Raw genomic sequence first — 19,614 nt, 5'->3', positions numbered from 1 at the left:
AGTACTGAAATTACGAGTGCAAGAAGTCGATAACAATATAGCGACTTAAAAGACAGGATTATTGTTGCCTTAATATTTTATGTTTGTGTTTAAAAAAAATAAAAGTGTCAAATGTGCATAAAGAATTAAGAATATCCGTTTAATAATACTACTGTTCTACACATCATTTAATAAAACATCTACAGATAAACATTTACATCTGACTTGATAAGAGAATGAATGCTTTGGTGACTGGAGGGAGATTTATATTTTTTGACCCCCCTGTGGATCGCTATCCTTGTCGTGGTAGGGGGGCTTGCGTGCCTCAGTGATCCTAAGAGCTATGCCAGCTGGAGTTTTTTTCTCCTGGTAGGGTTACCCATGCTGGAAAGGTCAAAGGTTAGAGGCCAGACTAAAGCGATCCGAACATCGACCGTGGACCCGGTGTTTAAAATAAAAAAGGGTTCGCCTACTTGTTTGCCGTTAGTTGCAACCCGTGAGTTATTGGTGGGCGAGGAGGTCCTAGTGGATGAAGGTCGTATCTAGACTCCAGTCGTGACGTAACCCCCGTGTCATCGATGGCTGGATGATCGAGGATACGGCTGTATATGCCACTCGGCTCTTAGGTCATCTAAACGGGAGATCGGATGGACTCGGTTCGATCAATCGGCTGGTCACGCCATGTCCTTCATTTGTCCACCTGCTTTACTGATGGCATTTTGTTTAATCCAATGTTTCCAAAATTTTCAAAAGCTTACAAATGGCAAATGAAGAAGGCGGTGGCTCATGGGTCAATCGAGTAGTACGCTGTCTATGCGCCATTGATAGATACGCTCTGTTCGAGTATGTCGTCTCTGGAATCCCTGATGCTATCTGCTGGAAATCCGTCCTAGCATCGCCCGTGTTGGAACAGAGACGATGAAACTTATAAAAACTTAACATGGCGACAAAAAACAGCGGGGAGTCCAATGTTTCTTATTAAAAAAACGAAAAAGTGATGTCTGCAATTCTTCTGACGAAAGTGATAAAAACTGGCCAAGATTTATTGTAATTTCTGCAAAAGATAAAGACAAAAATGTGAATGACCTTTCTCCTTTTTTTAATACAGAAAACTATCAAGGGTGTAGCTGGTGATGTTAAAGATACAAAAAAAATAAGATCAGGAATTTTAATTGAATGCCTCAGACCTGGCCAATCATCAAATTTGTTAAAATTAACCAGGATTGGTGACCTTGATGTGGTTTCATCTGCACACAAGTCACTAAATCAGTCACAGGGTGTCCTTAAATACCGAGGTCGAGACCTCGACGCCTTGACTGATGAAGAGATCTGTGAGGAACTGAAATCACAAGGCGTTAAGTCAGTGAAAAGGTTTACTTCTCGACGTGCAGATGCAACCACACCAATGAGAACAATCCTGTTAACATTTAGTTCCACTTCAGTGCCATCTCATGTCTACATTGGTCCATACAGGACAGCTGTCATTCTGTATATTCCTAACCCACTTCGGTGTTTTAAATGCCAGAAGTTTGGGCATGGAAAGGGCCAGTGTAGAGGAAAACTGTTTTGTTTCCGATGCTCTGAAGAAGGACACGAGGGAATCGACTGCAAAAAAGATCTGAAATGCAGAAACTGTGAGGAAGCTCACATGTCATCATCTAAAGATTGCCCTCTTTATAAGAAAGAAAAAGATATTTTAAAGATAAAAACTGAAAACAAAATTTCATATAGTGAAGCTCGCCAGAAGTGGTCCCGTTCCAACAATTTTCTTGCATCTGGCAAAACATCTTATGCTAGTGTTGCAAAGCGTGCTTGTCTGTCCTCGACTGTTGAGGTGCAGACGATCATGAGTTGGAAAGAGGATATCAATGGTCTTGCCAAACTGCCCACTGAGGTATCCACCAAAATAATGAAACCATCCAAAAAATGTTTAGAGGAAATTAAAAAGGCCAGAGCTAAGAAATCTCACCAATGTTCCCAAACTCAGTCATCCCAAAATTCCGGATCATCTTCAAAATCATCTCCATCATCCCAACAGTCATCGTCTTACAAATCTCAACAGAAGAATGTCCAACCCCCAAAAAAGTTGGGGAATTTCCGTGTGGAGGACTTGGAGAAATCTAAGTCTAGGCGACAGATTGTGTCGCCTGATGCGTCGGACTCGGATTCCCAGTCTGACATGGAAACAACAGATCATGGACTTTGTCCAGGTGAAAACTGGCTGGGTCCCGACCTTGATCAGATTGACCAAACAGATCCTGTTGCCATGAAAAAATTCAAGGAGCAACGCGCTCAGTCAATTCGAATTGACCTTAATGGTGGCACTCGTACTAGAAGGTCATCGAGTCGTGGTCGCGGATCCAAGTCAGAGAAAATATCCCCCATTCGTCACCCATAAAAATGGCCAAATTACTTCAATGGAATTGTCGAGGTTTAAAGGCTAATATTTTGGAATTAACTCTTCTTGTTCAGTCTATTTTACTAGTTGCATTATGTCTCCAGGAGACTCATTTAAAAGAAACGGATCAAATTTCCGTAAAAGGATATACAATGTATAGTACATTTGCTGAGGCAAATGAACGAGCTGCTGGTGGATCTACCATTTTTATTAGGAACAGAGTAATACATAGTTCAGTTCCATTAACTACCGATCTACAAGCAGTGGCCGTTCGGTTATCCCTTGATAAAACCATAACCGTTTGTTCCATTTACATTCCCCTAAATTCAATTTTGTGCAGAAATAAATTAGTTGATTTGGTTAAACAGTTGCCCAAACCATTTATTATTTTGGGTGACTTTAATGCTCATAATCCTTTATGGGGAAGTAATCATACGAATGATAAAGGTAAAAAAGTTGAGGAGCTCCTTCAGCAAGAAGATTTGTGTATATTTAATGACGGATCTTCAACGTTCCTTCATTCAGGCAATGGATCGTATTCTTCTATTGATTTAAGCATTTGTGATCCTCTCGTACTTTCAGAGTTTACATGGCGAGTTCACGATGACTTGTGCGGGAGTGATCATTTTCCAATTATTTTGGAGCATTTATCCTCCAAAACGGAGGAACGTCAACCTCGTTTTAAACTTGAGAAAGCAGATTGGGCTTCATTTGAAGCCCACTGTCTTGAAGAATTACGATTAGAAACGATGAAGGATGTTGTAGATCCCATTTTATTATTTAATGAAAGACTGACATCAATTGCTAATAAAACAATACCTAAAACCTCGACAAATCCAAAAAGGCCTAGTAAACCATGGTTTACTGATGAGTGCGACAAAGCGATCGAAGAACGCAACAAGGCCCATCGCCGGTTTGACAAAAATCCTACACCAGCAAATCTGTCAAACTTCCGAATATTTCGAGCAAAAGCTCGACGTACATGTAAACAAGCCAGACGAACCTCTTGGAAAAATTTTGTTTCTAGTATTAAATCTCACACTCCCCTCAATAAAGTATGGAATTTTATTAGAAAAGTAAAAGGAAATAATTCGAAGTCTTCGGTGAAACACCTTAAAGTTGGTAATTCCACTCTAACCACCGAAAAAGATATCGCCAATAAGCTAGCCGAAACGTTCGCTAAACATTCATCCTCATCTAACTACAAACCGAATTTTCAAAAAATTAAATCATCTGCAGAAAAGACAAAATTAAACTTCAAGTCAAATAATGCTGAATCCTACAACTCTCAATTTTCGATAGAGGAACTAAAATCGTCACTTGCTAAAAGCCACGATACAGCTAGTGGGCTAGATAATATTCACTATTAACTTTTGAAACATCTTCCTGATCCATCTCTACATACACTTCTTGCGTTAATGAACGAGATATGGACTTCTGGTAACGTTCCGTCCATCTGGAAAACGGCTTCAATTGTCCCTATTCCAAAACCAGGAAAGGATCATACGGATCCTTCAAATTATCGCCCGATCGCATTGACAAGCTGCGTCTGCAAGACAATGGAACGAATGGTCAATGATCGCCTTGTGTGGTTCCTCGAGAAGCACAACTTACTCACTAATATTCAGTGTGGTTTTAGGCAAGGCAGAAGTACTCTTGACCATTTAGTCCGGTTTGAAACGCTCATCAGAAATGCATTTGCTAAAAATGAACATGTTGTGTCGGTCTTTTTCGATTTAGAAAAAGCCTATGACACGACGTGGAAATATGGTATTTTAAAAGATATATTTGATATGGGGTTGAAAGGAAGACTTCCTCTGTTCTTATCTAATTTTTTGTCAGATCGTCATTTTAATGTGAGGATAAATTCGACTTTTTCTGAGGAGAAGGAACAGGAAATGGGAGTTCCTCAGAAAAGTATTCTTTCTGTCACTCTCTTCAGTATTAAAATTAATAGTTTAGCCCAAGTTTTGAAGGACAATATTGACGGTTCCTTGTATGTAGACGACTTTTTGATCTGCTACAGGGGACAAAATATGAGTAATATTGAAAGGCAGTTACAACTTTGCCTCAAAAGAATTGAGAAATGGGCTTTGGAGAATGGGTTTAAGTTTTTTACATCTAAAACTGTTGGTATGCACTTTTGTCGAAAGCGAAAGCTGCATCCGGACCCAGATCTCTTTCTTTGTGGAAATAAAATCAAAATAGTAGAAGAAACAAAGTTCCTTGGATTACTTTTTGATAGTAAACTTTCTTTTCTTCCCCATATCAAATTACTTAAATCTAGGTGTCTTAAGGCACTAGATATTTTAAAAATGGTGTCCAGTACCGATTGGGGTGCTGATACCTCAATTTTATTAAATTTATATAGATCTTTGGTTAGGTCTAAACTTGATTACGGATCTATTGTTTATGGTTCCGCCAAAAAATCTTACCTTAAAATTTTAGACGCTGTTCACCACCAGGGGTTGCGACTTTGCCTTGGTGCCTTCAGAACCTCTCCTATAGAGAGCCTTTATGCCGAGGCAAATGAACCATCCCTTGGAGACAGACGTTTGAAATTAGGTCTTCAATATGTAAGTAAACTTATGGCCTACCCAGATAGCCTTGCCTACGACTGTGTCATTAATCCTATTTATGTCGACATTTATCGAAAACATGAAAGCAAAACCCCTCCTTTTGGAATTCGAATAAAACCTCATTTGGAAGCAATTCATCTGGAGACCAATGCAGTGACACATGTTGTTACTTCGAAATACCCTCCATGGGAGCTTCCACACCCTTCTTTCATTTTTGATCTGCGTGAATATAAAAAGTCCGATACCAATCATTTATTTTTACAACAAAAATTTTCTGAAATTAAAGCAAATTATCCAGATTTTTCGACGGTGTATACAGATGGCTCTAAAGATGGCGATAGCGTTGCATGTGCTGCTGTCCATGGTGACTGAACTGTAACTGAACGGTTGCCATCAAGCGCTTCCATATTCACAGCTGAAGCTCGAGCCATATTGTTAGCACTTAAATCGATTACTCAATCTAATCTGTCACAGTTTATTATTTGTTCTGACTCTTTGAGCTGTCTTTTGGCAATTAAGAATCACAAACTGAAAAACACTCTTATCTTACAAATTTTATTTTTTATTCATCGACTTCGGGAATTTGATATAGAGATTGTTTTTCTCTGGGTACCCAGTCATGTTGGTATTCAGGGGAATTCAGTTGTAGACAGGGTTGCCAAGAAGGCATTAAATGAAATAATAAAGGAAGTTAGTTTGCCATACACCGATTTTAAACCTTTAATAAGGAAATATATTTTAAAGATGTGGCAGGACCGATGGGACGGTCTTAAACACAACAAACTCAATTCCATAAAACCCGATCTAGGCGTTCATCAATCCGGGTCGGGCAATCGCAAAGAGCAAGTGGTCATGACTAGATGCCGCATTGGACATTCTAGATTTACACATGGCCATTTGCTTGTTGGTGATCCTCCACCTGAGTGTATCCCATGTGATTGCCCTTTCTCTATCAAACATGTTCTTCTAGATTGTGTGGATTTTGCCAACACCAGGCAAAATTATTTTGACTGCGCCAATATGTTTGATTTGTTCAAGACTGTTTCATCTAAAAACATTATCGATTTCTTGCGGGACATCGGTTTATTTAAGAAAATCTAAATTGGATACCTTCCCTGATTTTTCAATATTTTAAATGTTTTATCGACGTTATGTTTCTATGTGTATTTTATGTCTTAGGTTCACCTTTTATGTACCTTTTTATATGTAAATAGCTGCTTGTTTTAATTTCATTATTTTATGAAGATACTTTGATCTTGATTTAATATTTTCATTTCATTAAATGTTCTTGCCGTGATATGGCCCTAGTCGCCGAAACGGCAATAAACAACATCAATCAATCAATCAATATATTTTTTGGTTAATTTTTACATACGAATCGATAAGAGAAGAATTCTTCTCAGTGGTAATGGCAAAGAAGAGTTGTATTCTAGATAAAGCCCAGTTACTTGTTGGGACAATGATATGATACACGTTGATTAATGTCGCTATTTGAGAAATTCTACAGTTGTCACAATGACTCTCCACCTGGTCAGAGAAAACTAAACAAATATACAACCAAACCATAAAGTAAATCATGTACATTATCAAACACTTGGAACATCAACAAGTTGACTTAGTATGCAGGTGTCCTCTGGTTTTCTGTTTTCTGATTTTTCGTTTAATTGGTTAGTTATAAAATTAGTAACGTTGATTCTTTTCTTGAAGTCAGAAATTTAGTGTATAGAGCGAATTTAACTTAAAAATCTTACTTGGAAGGAAAATGTCAGAAATGTTTTTTGTTTATATTTCACAATTAGCAAGAATTCAGTTATTCAGTTTACTAATAAAACTTTAACAAACAAACAAAAATAATTTGCAGCACAATTTTTCGAAATAAGCATAGATCCAAAAACGCAGAAAAACAGTGTGTTAAACAATTTGTTGTCCTGTAAATTTAAGAAAAAAATCATACATTATGTAGCTTTCTACTGTTGTAAAGGCCAAATTCTGTTCGTGTCATCTATATAAATGTATTTATTGAATGAACACACCATTATCACTAATACATTGATAGGAATATAATATGATGGATGCTACAAGTAGTTTCTCAATTGTATAAACGCTCGGTTGTCCACATTTGTCTAGGAAGATAATACCCCAGTAGTAATGTCTATGGCAAATGCAACTAAAGATATAATCAACCACAACATATAAAACACTAATGATACGGTGTCAAACATCCTTGAGACATCTTGCCACGTGACATTGGACTTGGATTCTGACTCAAACAAATCAGTATTGTTTCCTTTAACGTCGATTGCTCTACAGTTGTCTTCTATTTTCCGTTTCTTGCAATTTAATACTTTCAAAATAACTCCTGGAATGTTCTTGTCTTCAGATCTGTGGTATAACCACGAACTAAAAATAACCGAAACAGTTATTGCCCCACTCATAAACATGTCAACTACAAGTAACATGCATATTCCGGAAAGTCTTGGATTAGCTGTTGCCGGGAGAAGGCCTTGAGCAATGGTCAGAAACACGACTATTGAAAGCAGTGACGTGATGGCAAATCCCAGTCTCTCACCTGATTCCTGTGGTAAAATAAAGACAAACATGTTCAAAAATGCGATGAAAACAACCGGAAGTAAAATGTTAATGATAAAATATGCCGGGCGTCTTTTTAACGTTAACGAATATTGTGCATAGTTAGACGAAATACTGGTGTGGCTAGTTTCTACAAGATCCCACTCGCTGTTTTCAGAAAACGAAGATGTATCAATTTTAGAACCGGGTGATACGGAAAGTGCGACTTCAGTGTCTTTATATCCCCACACTAATAACTTTATGTCACACTTTTGCTGATCGAAGGGGAAATAAGTTGTATCGATACTACAGGCAAACTGAACGAACTCGCCAGGTTGCCACAGAGTTGAACCGTCATAATTCAAGTTAACTACCAAGTCCTTCATTGTTGTACCAAGCAATGAGTATGTCTGTGCGGAGTTCGTCACGATCAATGGGGGTTTCCAAATCACGTCGTGCGGCAATGTAATTTCATTTGCGTTTCCGTAAGTCGCAGGTGCCCATGTTAAGATTTCGTCTGTCCAAGAAATTGTAAAATATCCGGATATGCTGACCGAGCCCTCCATTCCATTAACCTCCATTATGGAAACTAAACTTAACTCACAACTAACAGCAGTTGGTATAGTCAGGTCCGTTGATGGTCGTAAGTACCGGTTATGACCGTTAATTAGAGCAGTGTATAAATTTCCTACGTCCGTGTAACTAGCTGAATGTGTCAAAACCATGAAACATGAAATAAAAATTAAATAGAGAATCATTTTCGAAATTCTAATCAACAAAAGTCTAAATTAGATGGTCTATAACATATATAACGTATCAATGTGTATCCAGTCTTGATAGATGGTCAGTTGGCATTAAAATACCTGTATTATTAATGCTGCTATCACGCCCCTGATTTAGTTTTTGAACCATAACGATGAAAAACAAACACAGATTAGAGGTCCCTTTTGAAGTATTAATAAAGATCAGAAATTGTAAACTTTTGTGACATAACAGTAATAGTAATAAGATTAAAAACATTGTTATTGTAAATACTTTTCTCTTTTCATTCATTTTATAACAAATGTAAACTCCAGGTCTTCGTGAATTGAAATAATACACACAACAAGTTCGATTTGTTTAGTGAAAATTGTCATTGAATAAAATATTTACAAAGTCCAACTGGCGAATCTCAAACAAGTCATGAACCCATTAGATAATAGTTCAGACGGAGAGAGGACACAATGAAGAACCAAATATGAATAGATTTCTTGTTATTTGCTCTCTTCTCTGAAAATCTAAAAACATTTTAGTCTTTTCAACAGTCATATTGAATAATCTAACTGTTGACATTTGAGAAAAAAGTTCTGTGTTAAAAATAAAGTCAAAAGAAAAAAGAGTATTTCTTTTTTGCAAGACGAACAACAGATGAAGAAGACGGGTTTCTCAGTATTAGACATCAGTGGAGAAGACAGGGCTACTTAGTGTCGAACATCACTAGAGGAAGGCCAGATCTCTCGGTATTAGACATCAGTGGAAAAAGACGGCATCTCTCCGTGTCGAACATCACTTGTGGATGACAGGGTCTCTCAGTATAAGACAACATAGGAAGAAACGGGAACTCTCCGTGTCGAATACCACTTGAGGAAGACAGGACCTTTCAGTATTTGACATCAATGGAAGAAGACATGTCTATTAGTATCAGACATCGGTGTAGGAAGACATGACCTCTCCGTGTCGAACATCACTTGAGGAAGACATTGTCTCTCGGTATCAGACATCAGTGCGAACATCACTTGAGGAAGACAGGGTCTCTCGGCATCAGACATCAGTGGAAGAAGACATGACCTCTCCGTGTCGAACATCACTTGAGGAAGACAGTGTCTCTCGGTATCAGACATCAGTGGAAGAAGACAGGGCCTCTCCGAGTCGAATATCGCTTGAGGAAGACAGGGTCTCTCAGTATCAGACATCAGTGGAAGAAGACAGGGCCTCTCCGTGTCGAACATCACTTGAGGAAGACAGTGTCTCTCGGTATCAGACATCAGTGGAAGAAGACAGGGCCTCTCCGAGTCGAATATCGCTTGAGGAAGACAGGGCCTCTCAGTATCAGATATTAGTTCAAAAAGACGGGGCCTCTCAGGGCAAAATATCAGAAGACAATGACAGGGCCTCTCAGTTTCTAATATCACTTGAAATAGATTAAATAGAGAGGGTATCACAGCACCAGACGCCTCGCTGTGTCGAACATCAGTGGAAGAAGACAGGACCTCTCAGTGTCGAAGAAAACATAGAGACCTGGCTTGAATTAAGATAGTTGTATTGTTCCGTCTTACTGCTAACATCGAAATTCACATCCTCCAGTACAGTCACGATGTCGTACCTGAAACATATAGTGTGAAGAAAAGTTTTACGATCACACAAAATAAAAAAAAAGAAAAGTAGTTTTATTCTATAATCATGATGGAATACATCTGTGGAGTCATATAACATAACGTCAGGGACTGTGGATAGGCTGTCTAGGATATACATACATTTTACAATAATTCTGGTCATGAGATTCTTCATGCTTATAGCCGTTTTTGATTGGTCGAGAATGTCGTTACCAGAAAGTTCGTACATGCATGAACTTCGCCAGATCGTTCATACATGCCAGTCAACTTGAAACCAATATGGCGGTCATGCAGTTCGAAAGACGGTGGCAACACACTGAACGGCATAATATAGCCGTAAGAATAGTTTATTAGTTTATTACATGCACATTGATTTTACCGGTCAAGTTTGTTTACAGAGATTAATTCTCAGCTCGGGGAAAGAAACTTATAACTGAGTCTGACTGAACCCTTAAAAAAACCTTGTTGTTCTTTCTTGTTGTATTTCCTTAATAATTTTATTCCTGTTGAATTGTTTACATCTCGTATTTTTCAATGCCAACTATTACCTTCGCTGTCGTGCAGAGTGTGGAGGGGAATGCGTGTGTATTGAAGCGTAAACATAAACACAGTGTATCAATATAAACGATTGAGGCTCTCAGAGAGTAACTTTGACTGTCGTATAGAACTATAAGGATTGAACAGCTATTTTCGGTTGTTCATACATGTATGAACGGATTTCTCCACTCCCAAACATTACATCTCCGCTGTTCATTGAGTTTGGGAGCTCCGAGATCCGTTCATACATGCATGAACGACCGAAAATAGCTGTTCAATCCTATACATGTAATAGAAACAGAAAGCCATAAAGATTCAACGTGTAACCATAACGTAAACAACATAGCAACCAAAGCTTCCATACGATATATATGGTGTATGATGTATAATATTGATTTTCAAAATATTCTTAAAGTGCTAACAATAAATAGCCGAGTGATATAGGCAAAGACCCTAAAATAAGTCGACCCCATGTCGGGAACAAGTCTCAGTGTTAAAGATAGTCAGGTAATCGTCACCAACGTACATAACTGTTACATGTACATGTGTATGGTGATATTTATATCGCAGCTATCCCCAAATTAGGTTTTTGTGAAACTTATCGATATTGAGTCAGTTACATGTAATAATTAACTCCCAAGGTGTGAGTTGAAAAAAAAATGAAACGATACAATTAATAATAATAATAATAATAATAATAATAATAATAATAATAAAATAGTAATAACACTTTAAAGGGATAAAGTTACATGTAACTTGTAGGTTTTAAATAATGATTGACATCCTTTACATTCGAGCATCTGATGTGATACGCCATTTGGTGACCAAGGGGCATCAATAAAAATTATTAGCTGCAAAAAAAAAAAAACAAAAACAAAAACAAAAAGAAGCAAAAGTATAAACCTTGGCCATGAATTAGAAAGGATAAAAAATATTATAATGCGTATTTGAAAAATCACGCAGTTTGAATTAACACGAGGTCAAATTTGTCAGAGATTGCTGTTACCTGAAGGTCATTGATTATTAACGGTATTCAATGTCAAAAAATAGGCTAAATAGGATTATAAAGTCCCACATTCTGAACCGTGTGATGTAAGTAGTGTATGACGTTAAAACGTTGTTTTTACTTTTTTTAGGGAGCAGCCATTTTATTTCGGTTTAGAGAACTACGTTTTTTCTGTCCTGTGTTTTCTATATAAATCTCGTGCTGTATTTTGTCTTTGTTTTTTATTCCCAATTGCTTAACCCGGATTTTCTAACCTAGGACTGTATTACAAATTTAACCCCTACCCGTAAAATGGTTGCTCCCTAATGCGTTCACATTAATTCGGCGTTAAGATCATTATATCATTCTGAACTAATACAAGTTTTGAAAAAAATTGATTCAGAAAATTTAAAGTACCAATCCTCATAAAAATCAGACGCTGCCAAAGGTAAAGTGATTCAAACAAACGAAGCTTTTGTTGTCTTCATATTCTATACTTTCGCATAAAGCTTATCATTTCTGCATTCAGATCTGCACTATTTAAACAATCATACATTTATCTCCCATTAAAATCAACCAAATGAAACCAAAGTGCCAATGTCATTTACAATCTATATAGTTTTTATCTCGAAAGTGCAACAGCCAATGGCAAATGAAAACTTAGATATGTTATAAGTTATCAGTCTGGGCAGGAAATAAAAACTGAATTCAGTAGGTTTTTGACATGCACGAATCATCTCTTGTCTGATTTTTAGAAAGACTGCTACTTAGTTCTTTCTGGCTTTGGTTTGATCTGACCTTATCCAGCCCGACTTGTAAAAACAGTGTACTTAACAAGAAGTCATATTCTTCCGGTGAAGACGTTTCTGTTTTCATGTTTTGGTCATCGTGTCATAGCTTTCCGTCACTCTTTTGTCTACCCCGGACGTGATATTTTATTAGCAACTCGGTGGGTATTTCTAGATTTACAGAGGAGGCAGGTCCATGCTCCCATGTTTTTATTGGAGTTCAGATTGGTTATTTACTAAAATGATATTATTGATTGGAAAGAGTGAATAACCAAAATATGATCTCGAGTGCCGAAGAACGCTTAGATTTAACGAGTATGTGGAACTTGTGCAGCCCCACTAGTATACAAGTATATAGTACTGGGGCTGCACATTCGATAGTGGGAGCAAGCCCCTGTGTCATTGACAGTCAAGTCGCTATGGTTACTATAATGGTATTTATACTAACTTATCCCCATTTTCTTTAATATTATCGTGAAGTGCATTTAGGTACCAAGATCCTGTCTGTTCATGGCGGTAACTAAGGTGTCCAGGCAATGTTGAATAACCGACAAGGAAATCGACATCATTTATCAGGAACCGACTTTTCTCCAACTCACCAGGCTTAGGTTTTGAGTCAGGCACAGTGCTTTCTGTCCGTGGTATCTGTTCTACAGTAACAAGTATAGAAACTTAAGATATAATATATGGAAGACATTTTGACATGTATACATGTAAATATAGGTTAATTTGATCTCAACTACGATTAATTTTGTTGAGTATTTCTTTGTTTTGTTTTGTTTTTGCTTTTGCTTTTTTGTGTACAGGGAAAAACCCGTTGCTTCATTCATATCACGCATGAAGAAAATCCCAAGGCAAATTTGTTGAATGAAAATATTGACGTAAATTACTCTCTTTTATACACCTAGTTAGTAAAATACCTTCTTTTTCTTCAGCCTGGCAAGACTGCAAGAAAAACAACTTCGGTTTCCCCGCCAAACTGGAACATTTTTCTCCTTTGAACATGCGTATTTGTTTATTTAACAGGATGCGCAGTCCGTCACAACCATAGACCTGATTGATAGTACCATGACTAGACATGATGCAAATAAAACTGTCGAACTTTCGGTGGTCTAGTTCAGCCATCGACTTCAGTTCCCATTCCATTTCCCAATGTTTAATGTTGTCTCGCCTGGTTACAAGGTATCCCATTTCTTTCAGTAGCGATTCCATTTTGTCTGAAATAAAAATATGAAAATTCTTATGTCGATTGTTTTTACTATATATCTCAGATTCGGGATATCAAATTATCATTCTACATTTATAATGCAATGTTTAATCTTTTGTTCTCTTTAATACCGACAAGATGGATCTTGAAATTCATTCATAAATCAGAAATTTAGATACTAGTAAATTAGAATGCTATTGGTAAAATCATGATATCGGCCTTACTTTACAGTACGTTCGTGTGCTAGTACCGATACCGATAAATTAAAATACATTCTCAGAGAATTATACCTGCATCGATTTCTGCTCCAGGTCTGTCACTGAAATCATAGCTCCATGGGTCTCCTGGTACTTTGTAAAACTTGTAGTTAGTCAGTATCAATGCATGACCTATTAAATTTCAATGCAAAAATAGCATACTAGGATGAACAAAATGTCAAATGGCTATAAGGCACAAACTATTATCCTCTCGAATAGGGGGACTGAGAATTTATGTTGAGTTAGAATTTTTTTTGCCTAAGCGCGAAAATAAATATATTTTTTTTTCAATAGCTGCCGGAGTTAAAAAAAAACACATTTGAAAATCTACATTGTAAAATAATGGTGGGAAATATTGAATCATATTTTTTTCTGTCCATGGCTGAGTGAAAAATGATTTTGCTCAAATCTGGATTATATTTTTTTTTCAAATAAAAATCCAACCTCCCTCCCCCTGTTCATTATAAAAATTGTCTGAAGGTAAATATTTGAATCGAGGACCTCTGGACATGATAGATTTTGTGATTTTATTACATGTTTACTAGAAATTTCTTGCACATCGCCTTTGCAAACTTTATTTTGATACATTTTCTCCTTTTAATCCACAAAATGTCTTTGTCCGATTGGACGAAGCTAGTTTTTTACCTCTTGGTTTCTGATCCATTCTGTAATGGAATCCTTCATTAAAATCTTGAAACTGACGAACAAATAATTCAATTTCCGTTCTTGTGTAATTTCCAGAGTCCCAATTTTGCACTTTCTGCAGTAGCTGAGATAAGAACCCTGTCAGTCCATCGTACTCCTTATCGCCTTTCATCTCTTCTATTTCATCTAGCAACAGCTGTAATTCCGGTAAAGTGATAGAGGTGACACCTGCCGGATTTTCGATGATTTTTGGCATCTCTGGAACTTTACGTTGCATTTGTTTTTTCCTCTTTTTGTCTTTATCTGAAAATACGAATGTTAAGTTTGTATCAGCTGTTTTGTTGGTTTTATTTACCATTACTATACTCTCTGTAAACATAAACATCAGTTCATCCAAACATTGTCTCCTCAGTCGGAAGTCGCAATTATCAACACGGAGCCACGAGTACATGGTGTAGAACGAAACAATATTCATGTTAGAAAAAATTTACATGAACTTTTGGTATATTGCAGTTACATACATTTGTATATAAGTATATTGATTGAATAGAAAAAATCAAACATCCCAATCTTGACTATAGCAGACACGAAATCTTATTTCCCTACCTCAGTATTTAATTCTTACCTCCAGGTCCTCTTTTTATACTTCGTTTTTGTTGTTCACCCTTTGTCTGTAGACCCTGCCTCTGTATTGTGGAATTTGCTCCGCCTCTCAATCCACTTATTGTGTCTGCATTGTTCTGATATCTCTCGTTCCCATTTGCCTGAATGATTGTTGCCTTTCCATCAATTGTTTGTGAATTTTTTTGTTGATTTGGTTGTTTCACTATACCCTGTCGCCCTATTTGATTCTTCTGTGCTGTAGCGGGTTGAGCATTTGTATTTTGGTCTCCTGTATTCTGGTTTAAAAGTCCTTTTGCTTGCAATGACCTTTGACCCGTTTGTGTATTTAATTGTTGATTCCCCAAACTTTGTCCTTTTGATTGAACATTTTGCAGGGGTTTTGCTATATTTTGCTGAGTTCTGTTAATTTTATCTTTTAAAAGTTGCTTTGTATTGCCATTAACTTGATATCCAGGTTTTTGTCCAATTTGTCCTGCTTCTTTTGAAATGGTTTGTTGCTGCTTTTGTCCAAATTGTTTATTATTTCTATTGTTCTGTTGCTTGGACGTTGACAGTCCTTGTTTTGGTATACTCGTATTTTCAACAATATTTCCTATTTGTTGTTTGGACTGATGTCCTATTTTCTGTCCCGTCTGTTGTGTTGACTTCAGACCAGTTTGTTGAGGTCCTGGCCTTTGAACAGTTGTTATTTTAGTCAATTGCCCATCCGACTGTGGCTTATTCAGTCGGACTTCTTGTTTTTGTTGCGTATGTGCTTTTATTTGGTTGACAGCACTGGGTGACGATTTAGATACGACGGGATTAGCATGTCTTGAGCTCCTTTGATCATTTTTGGGTATAGAGTTGACTGATTTTGGTAAATTGTTGCTTATCTCTGTTTGCTTGGGTTGATTTTGCTTCGTTTTGGATGTATTTTGTTGTCCTTTCAGTTGACTTACTCCATTTGGCACCGATTTTGATAAACTGTTTGGTTTGTTTCCTCTTTGATTACTTCTAGAAAGATTCACCGACTGAGATAAAATGGTTTCACCTTTCCTGACTTGGTTACCGGGCTTTCCTTGTTTCTGCATGTTTTGTCCGTGGTTCTGTGGATTTTTAGACAGAGTCGTACTGTTTTCAGTCCGTGATTTATTGTCACTGTTCGTGTTGCCTTTTTGTAATGGTTTAGAAGGGTGTGGTTCCGTCTTACTATAAGCTGGCTTTGGAACCTTTGAAATAAAAACCTAAATTCTAATCATAGTGGGAAGATGACTTTTAATTTGCAGAAAATTGTTTTTCTTTGACTGTTGTTTGTTTGAAATATTACGTTTTTTTGTGTATTAAACCGTTTAATACAATCGCGAAACAGGTAGTTTGAAAAAAATCACAAAATACCAAGAACAGAATATTCATATTTTAGTTAAATGTTCAAGAGATCTCGCTATAGACGTCCATGTTGTCAATAACAGTTCTATTAGGGGTTCCTGTTGGCTTCTAGAGTTTTCTTGATTTTCTATAGCATGCAATGTATCAAAATTACATTTCAAGATTTTGCACGTTAGGTTTAAAGAAATGTAGATACAGTACATTGAAATGTAAAGAAAATAGGTTTGCTGAATATGTCATAGAAACAAAAACCCCACCGAGATGGAAATGTCAACTCAAGGTCACTCATTGGTCTTCAGTGAACGAGAAAACCCTCACACCAGGCTGTAGCAGTAAGTATAGTTGTCTTTTTGATGATTCTTCTATATGTTTTCTTTGTTTATATTTTCTGATACTATTATTATATATATTCAATTTTTGACAGTACCGTTACCTTGGTATTTGTTTTTGTTGCCATGGTAGTCATATTATGACCGGTTGTCTTCACTTTTTATCTAATATTAATCATCGTACACATATAATCTGAATTAGAAATAATAATAAAAAATAACAAACAAACAAGCAAAAAAGAAAGAAAGAAAGAAAGAAAGCACAAATAAAAACGTGTACTAATCCATCTAGGCAATGAATGATACCTCCGACTCCCGTCATGTGCGCGTGGTCATGTGTTTTCATAATATAGACGATGCAGCAACGTTTTATGAGGGTGTCCATGGAAGACCCAGGCAGTTGGTGGCACATGTCAAATTTTGTTTTGAAAACCATTTCATCCATTAGAGATCACATTTTTCTAAGAAATAAATGAAGTAGTATGAACAAAATTATTATATAGAAAGCACTAGAACATATAAAACAAAGAGAACTAGATGTACTGGTAAGTCTTTGCTTTGTTTATAATTTAGTTGATTTGTAACGAAATTTTGAACTTTTATTCTGAGTCACCAATTTTCAGTACAGAAATATCCGTGTTCTTTCTAACATCATAGGGTGTTCAACATTTTATTGAAAAATAAAATTTATGTGATAAAATTTACTGTGTGCCACCCATATTAATGGATATGCCTGGTTTCTACGTGGACATATACATGTACATTCCACTTCAGTCTCAAGGGGATTACAAGATTTCTCCACTTGAGATAAATAAATCTGAAATTTACCTATCTCGAGTAGAGAAATCTTGTAATCCCCGAGAACACTGGAGGAGAATTTGTTTCTCCTATGAAATCTGTAGACAACTCAGAAATGAAAAATGGCGGGAAAACTATCACAGAAATTTAATCACCGCCCGGTGGTTAAGAAGTCTCGTGCATTTTTATTCACCGGCTTAGAATAGGAGAAAGTCTCTTGTTTGTTGGGGTTTAACGTCCGAGCAGCAATATTTCAGCTATATTCAGACGATGAACATGAAATGGATGATAAAATGAACATGAAATGAAAAAAAAAAAAAGGATGGGACACAAGGACAATAGGATCGACAAATTTTGATTGCCACTGGAAAAAGGGGGGATGGGTAAGGTCGGGCAATTTAGCCTCCCGCGGCGGAGCGCAAAGGTTCCTACTCCTATCGAATACCACAGCAGGGTTCTTTAACGTGCGAGGAACGTGGCATCTTTCCCAACACGGCGCACCACTATGGCCTGCGGTCAGGTTTTCCGTATTATAGCCTGACAACCCCAGCATGTAACACGCCAGGAGTACCCCATTCCACCACCTGGGGCACACATCCCAGTTGCTCTGTGGGCAGAGCGCCTAGCCCCCGGCTAGGTTTCTGAGCACTATTTAGTCGCCTTATACGACAAGCTTAGCGCTGCTGCAGGCCTATTCTTTTAACACCCGGACCTGCACGGGGCAGAAAGTCTCTTAACTTGTGTCCTATCCTTGACGACTCCTAAACAAAACGCGTACAATTATGTCATCGACTATCCGCAGTTATCCTTGTCATATAAAATACTTGATTCGACGAAGGAGAGTATATACCACAATCGCTTTTCGGCATCTAATTCGTTGACATGTGTTTGCTTGTATAAATATAAATATTTGATGTATGTTTTTGGAAATAAATCGGTCTTCAGTACAGAAATATCCCTGTTCTTTCTAACATCATAAGGTGTACAACATTTTACTGGAAAAGAAAATTTATGTGAAAAAATTTACTGTGAGCCACCCATATTAATGGATTTACCTGGTTTCTACGTGGACGTATAAATTCTCCTTCAGTCTCATGGAGGTTGCAAGTTTCTCCACTCGAGATAAATAAATCTCCTATGAAATCTGTAGAAAACTCGGCATTGTAAAATTGCGGGAAACTCTCGCAGAAATTTAATTACCACCTGGTCATTAAAAAGTCACGTGCATTTTTATTCATTGGCTTAGAATAGGAGAAATATAGATTCTTCAGTCTCGACGGGATTACTAGATTTCTCCAGTCGAGATAGTTAAAATCTAAAAATTAACTGTCGAGAGTGGAGAATCCTTTAATCCCCGAGAGAAATGAGGGAGAATCTGTTTCTCCCATGAATGAAACCATAAAAATTGAATAAAGCAACACCCTAAATTCTCCCAGCATCAACTACGTCATCAAGGACCTTCCTCCAGTCATCAAGTCATTGCGTCATCGATATCACTACCATTACGATTAGTTGATAAACTACCAACTAATCTTTTAAAATATGCATAACATTCGTAAATCAACAAATATTTAATTGATCAACAATATGAATAACAACTGTAAACATGGTAAGCGTGGGAGTCTTCACGCGACATTTTAAGTTCCCGGCACGTGGCGGGAAGTTACAAAATTGTAATCTCTCGCTCGTGCGGTGTGAATGAAGCCTATGAATGGGAGAAAGTCTCTTAACTCGTGTCCTATCCTCGACGACTCCTATACAAAACATGTACAATTATGTCGTCGACTATCCGTAGTTATCCTTGTCATATAAAATACTTGATTCGACGAAGGAGAGTATTACCAATCGCTTTTCGGTACATGTATCTAATACGTTGACATGTGTTTGTTTGGATATATATGAACACTTGATGCATGTTTTTGTTGTTGTTTTTTGTTGTTTTGTTTTGTTTTGTTTTATTTTGTTTTGTTTTGTTTTGTTTTTTTAAATGAATCAGTCTTACCTCAACTTTATGTATGCTTCTTTTAAATTCCTTTACTATACAATGTGAAATATTAAAATGAATTTTTTTTTAATTACACAATCGGCCTCACGTTTTGTTAACGAGTACCTGTCAGTGTTCACTAGGCATATAGTAAGTAATTATTTATTATAGTGACATGTGTACAAAATCAAACTAACAA

General features: G+C 37.0%; 2 protein-coding genes across 3 annotated transcripts; both read right to left on the bottom strand.

Annotated features, from left to right (window-relative positions):
- Window positions 1-6,954: 6,954 nt before the first annotated feature.
- Window positions 6,955-8,282, bottom strand: LOC148603847 (neuronal acetylcholine receptor subunit alpha-6-like). The gene has a single exon (XM_088552154.1). It carries the CDS (start codon window positions 8,280-8,282, stop codon window positions 7,080-7,082), a length of 1,203 nt encoding a protein of 400 aa, XP_088408280.1. The 3' UTR covers window positions 6,955-7,079.
- Window positions 8,283-9,745: 1,463 nt separating this feature from the next.
- On the bottom strand, window positions 9,746-19,531 carry LOC148603846 (uncharacterized). Of its 2 annotated transcripts, none has more exons than XM_088552152.1 (8): window positions 19,434-19,531; window positions 16,738-16,826; window positions 14,941-16,147; window positions 14,316-14,618; window positions 13,704-13,802; window positions 13,127-13,423; window positions 12,655-12,856; window positions 9,746-9,886 (listed from the first exon to the last, which is right to left on the bottom strand). In XM_088552152.1, exons 2-8 carry the CDS (start codon window positions 16,768-16,770, stop codon window positions 9,754-9,756), a joined length of 2,274 nt encoding a protein of 757 aa, XP_088408278.1. In that variant the 5' UTR covers window positions 16,771-16,826; window positions 19,434-19,531; the 3' UTR covers window positions 9,746-9,753. The 2 variants fall into 2 exon arrangements, with proteins under 2 accessions (XP_088408278.1, XP_088408279.1); XM_088552153.1 differs by lacking the exon at window positions 19,434-19,531 and adding an exon at window positions 18,487-18,823.
- Between the last annotated feature and the right edge of the window lie 83 nt (window positions 19,532-19,614).

This window comes from Perna viridis, chromosome 11 (assembly GCF_037379345.1).
Source record: "Perna viridis isolate PV_CMFRI_1.1 ecotype Kerala chromosome 11, ASM3737934v1, whole genome shotgun sequence".
In the NCBI taxonomy this organism is placed as follows: Eukaryota; Metazoa; Mollusca; class Bivalvia; order Mytilida; family Mytilidae; genus Perna; species Perna viridis.
Note: the sequence above shows the minus strand (reverse complement) of the source record. Positions and strands in the feature narration are given on the sequence as shown.

What these genes read in the sequence shown, in the direction of transcription:
- LOC148603847 (XM_088552154.1), bottom strand. Translation starts at nt 8,282, where the DNA reads ATGATTCTCTATTTAATTTTTATTTCATGTTTCATGGTTTTGACACAT.
- LOC148603846 (XM_088552152.1), bottom strand. Translation starts at nt 16,770, where the DNA reads ATGACTACCATGGCAACAAAAACAAATACCAAG. An exon ending in CAACAAAAACAAATACCAAG is followed by an intron (nt 16,148 to 16,737) that starts GTAACGGTACTG and finishes TTTATTTCAAAG; the next exon opens with GTTCCAAAGCCAGCTTATAG. An exon ending in ATTAAAGAAAATGGGGATAA is followed by an intron (nt 9,887 to 12,654) that starts GTTAGTATAAAT and finishes TATATGTTTCAG; the next exon opens with GTACGACATCGTGACTGTAC.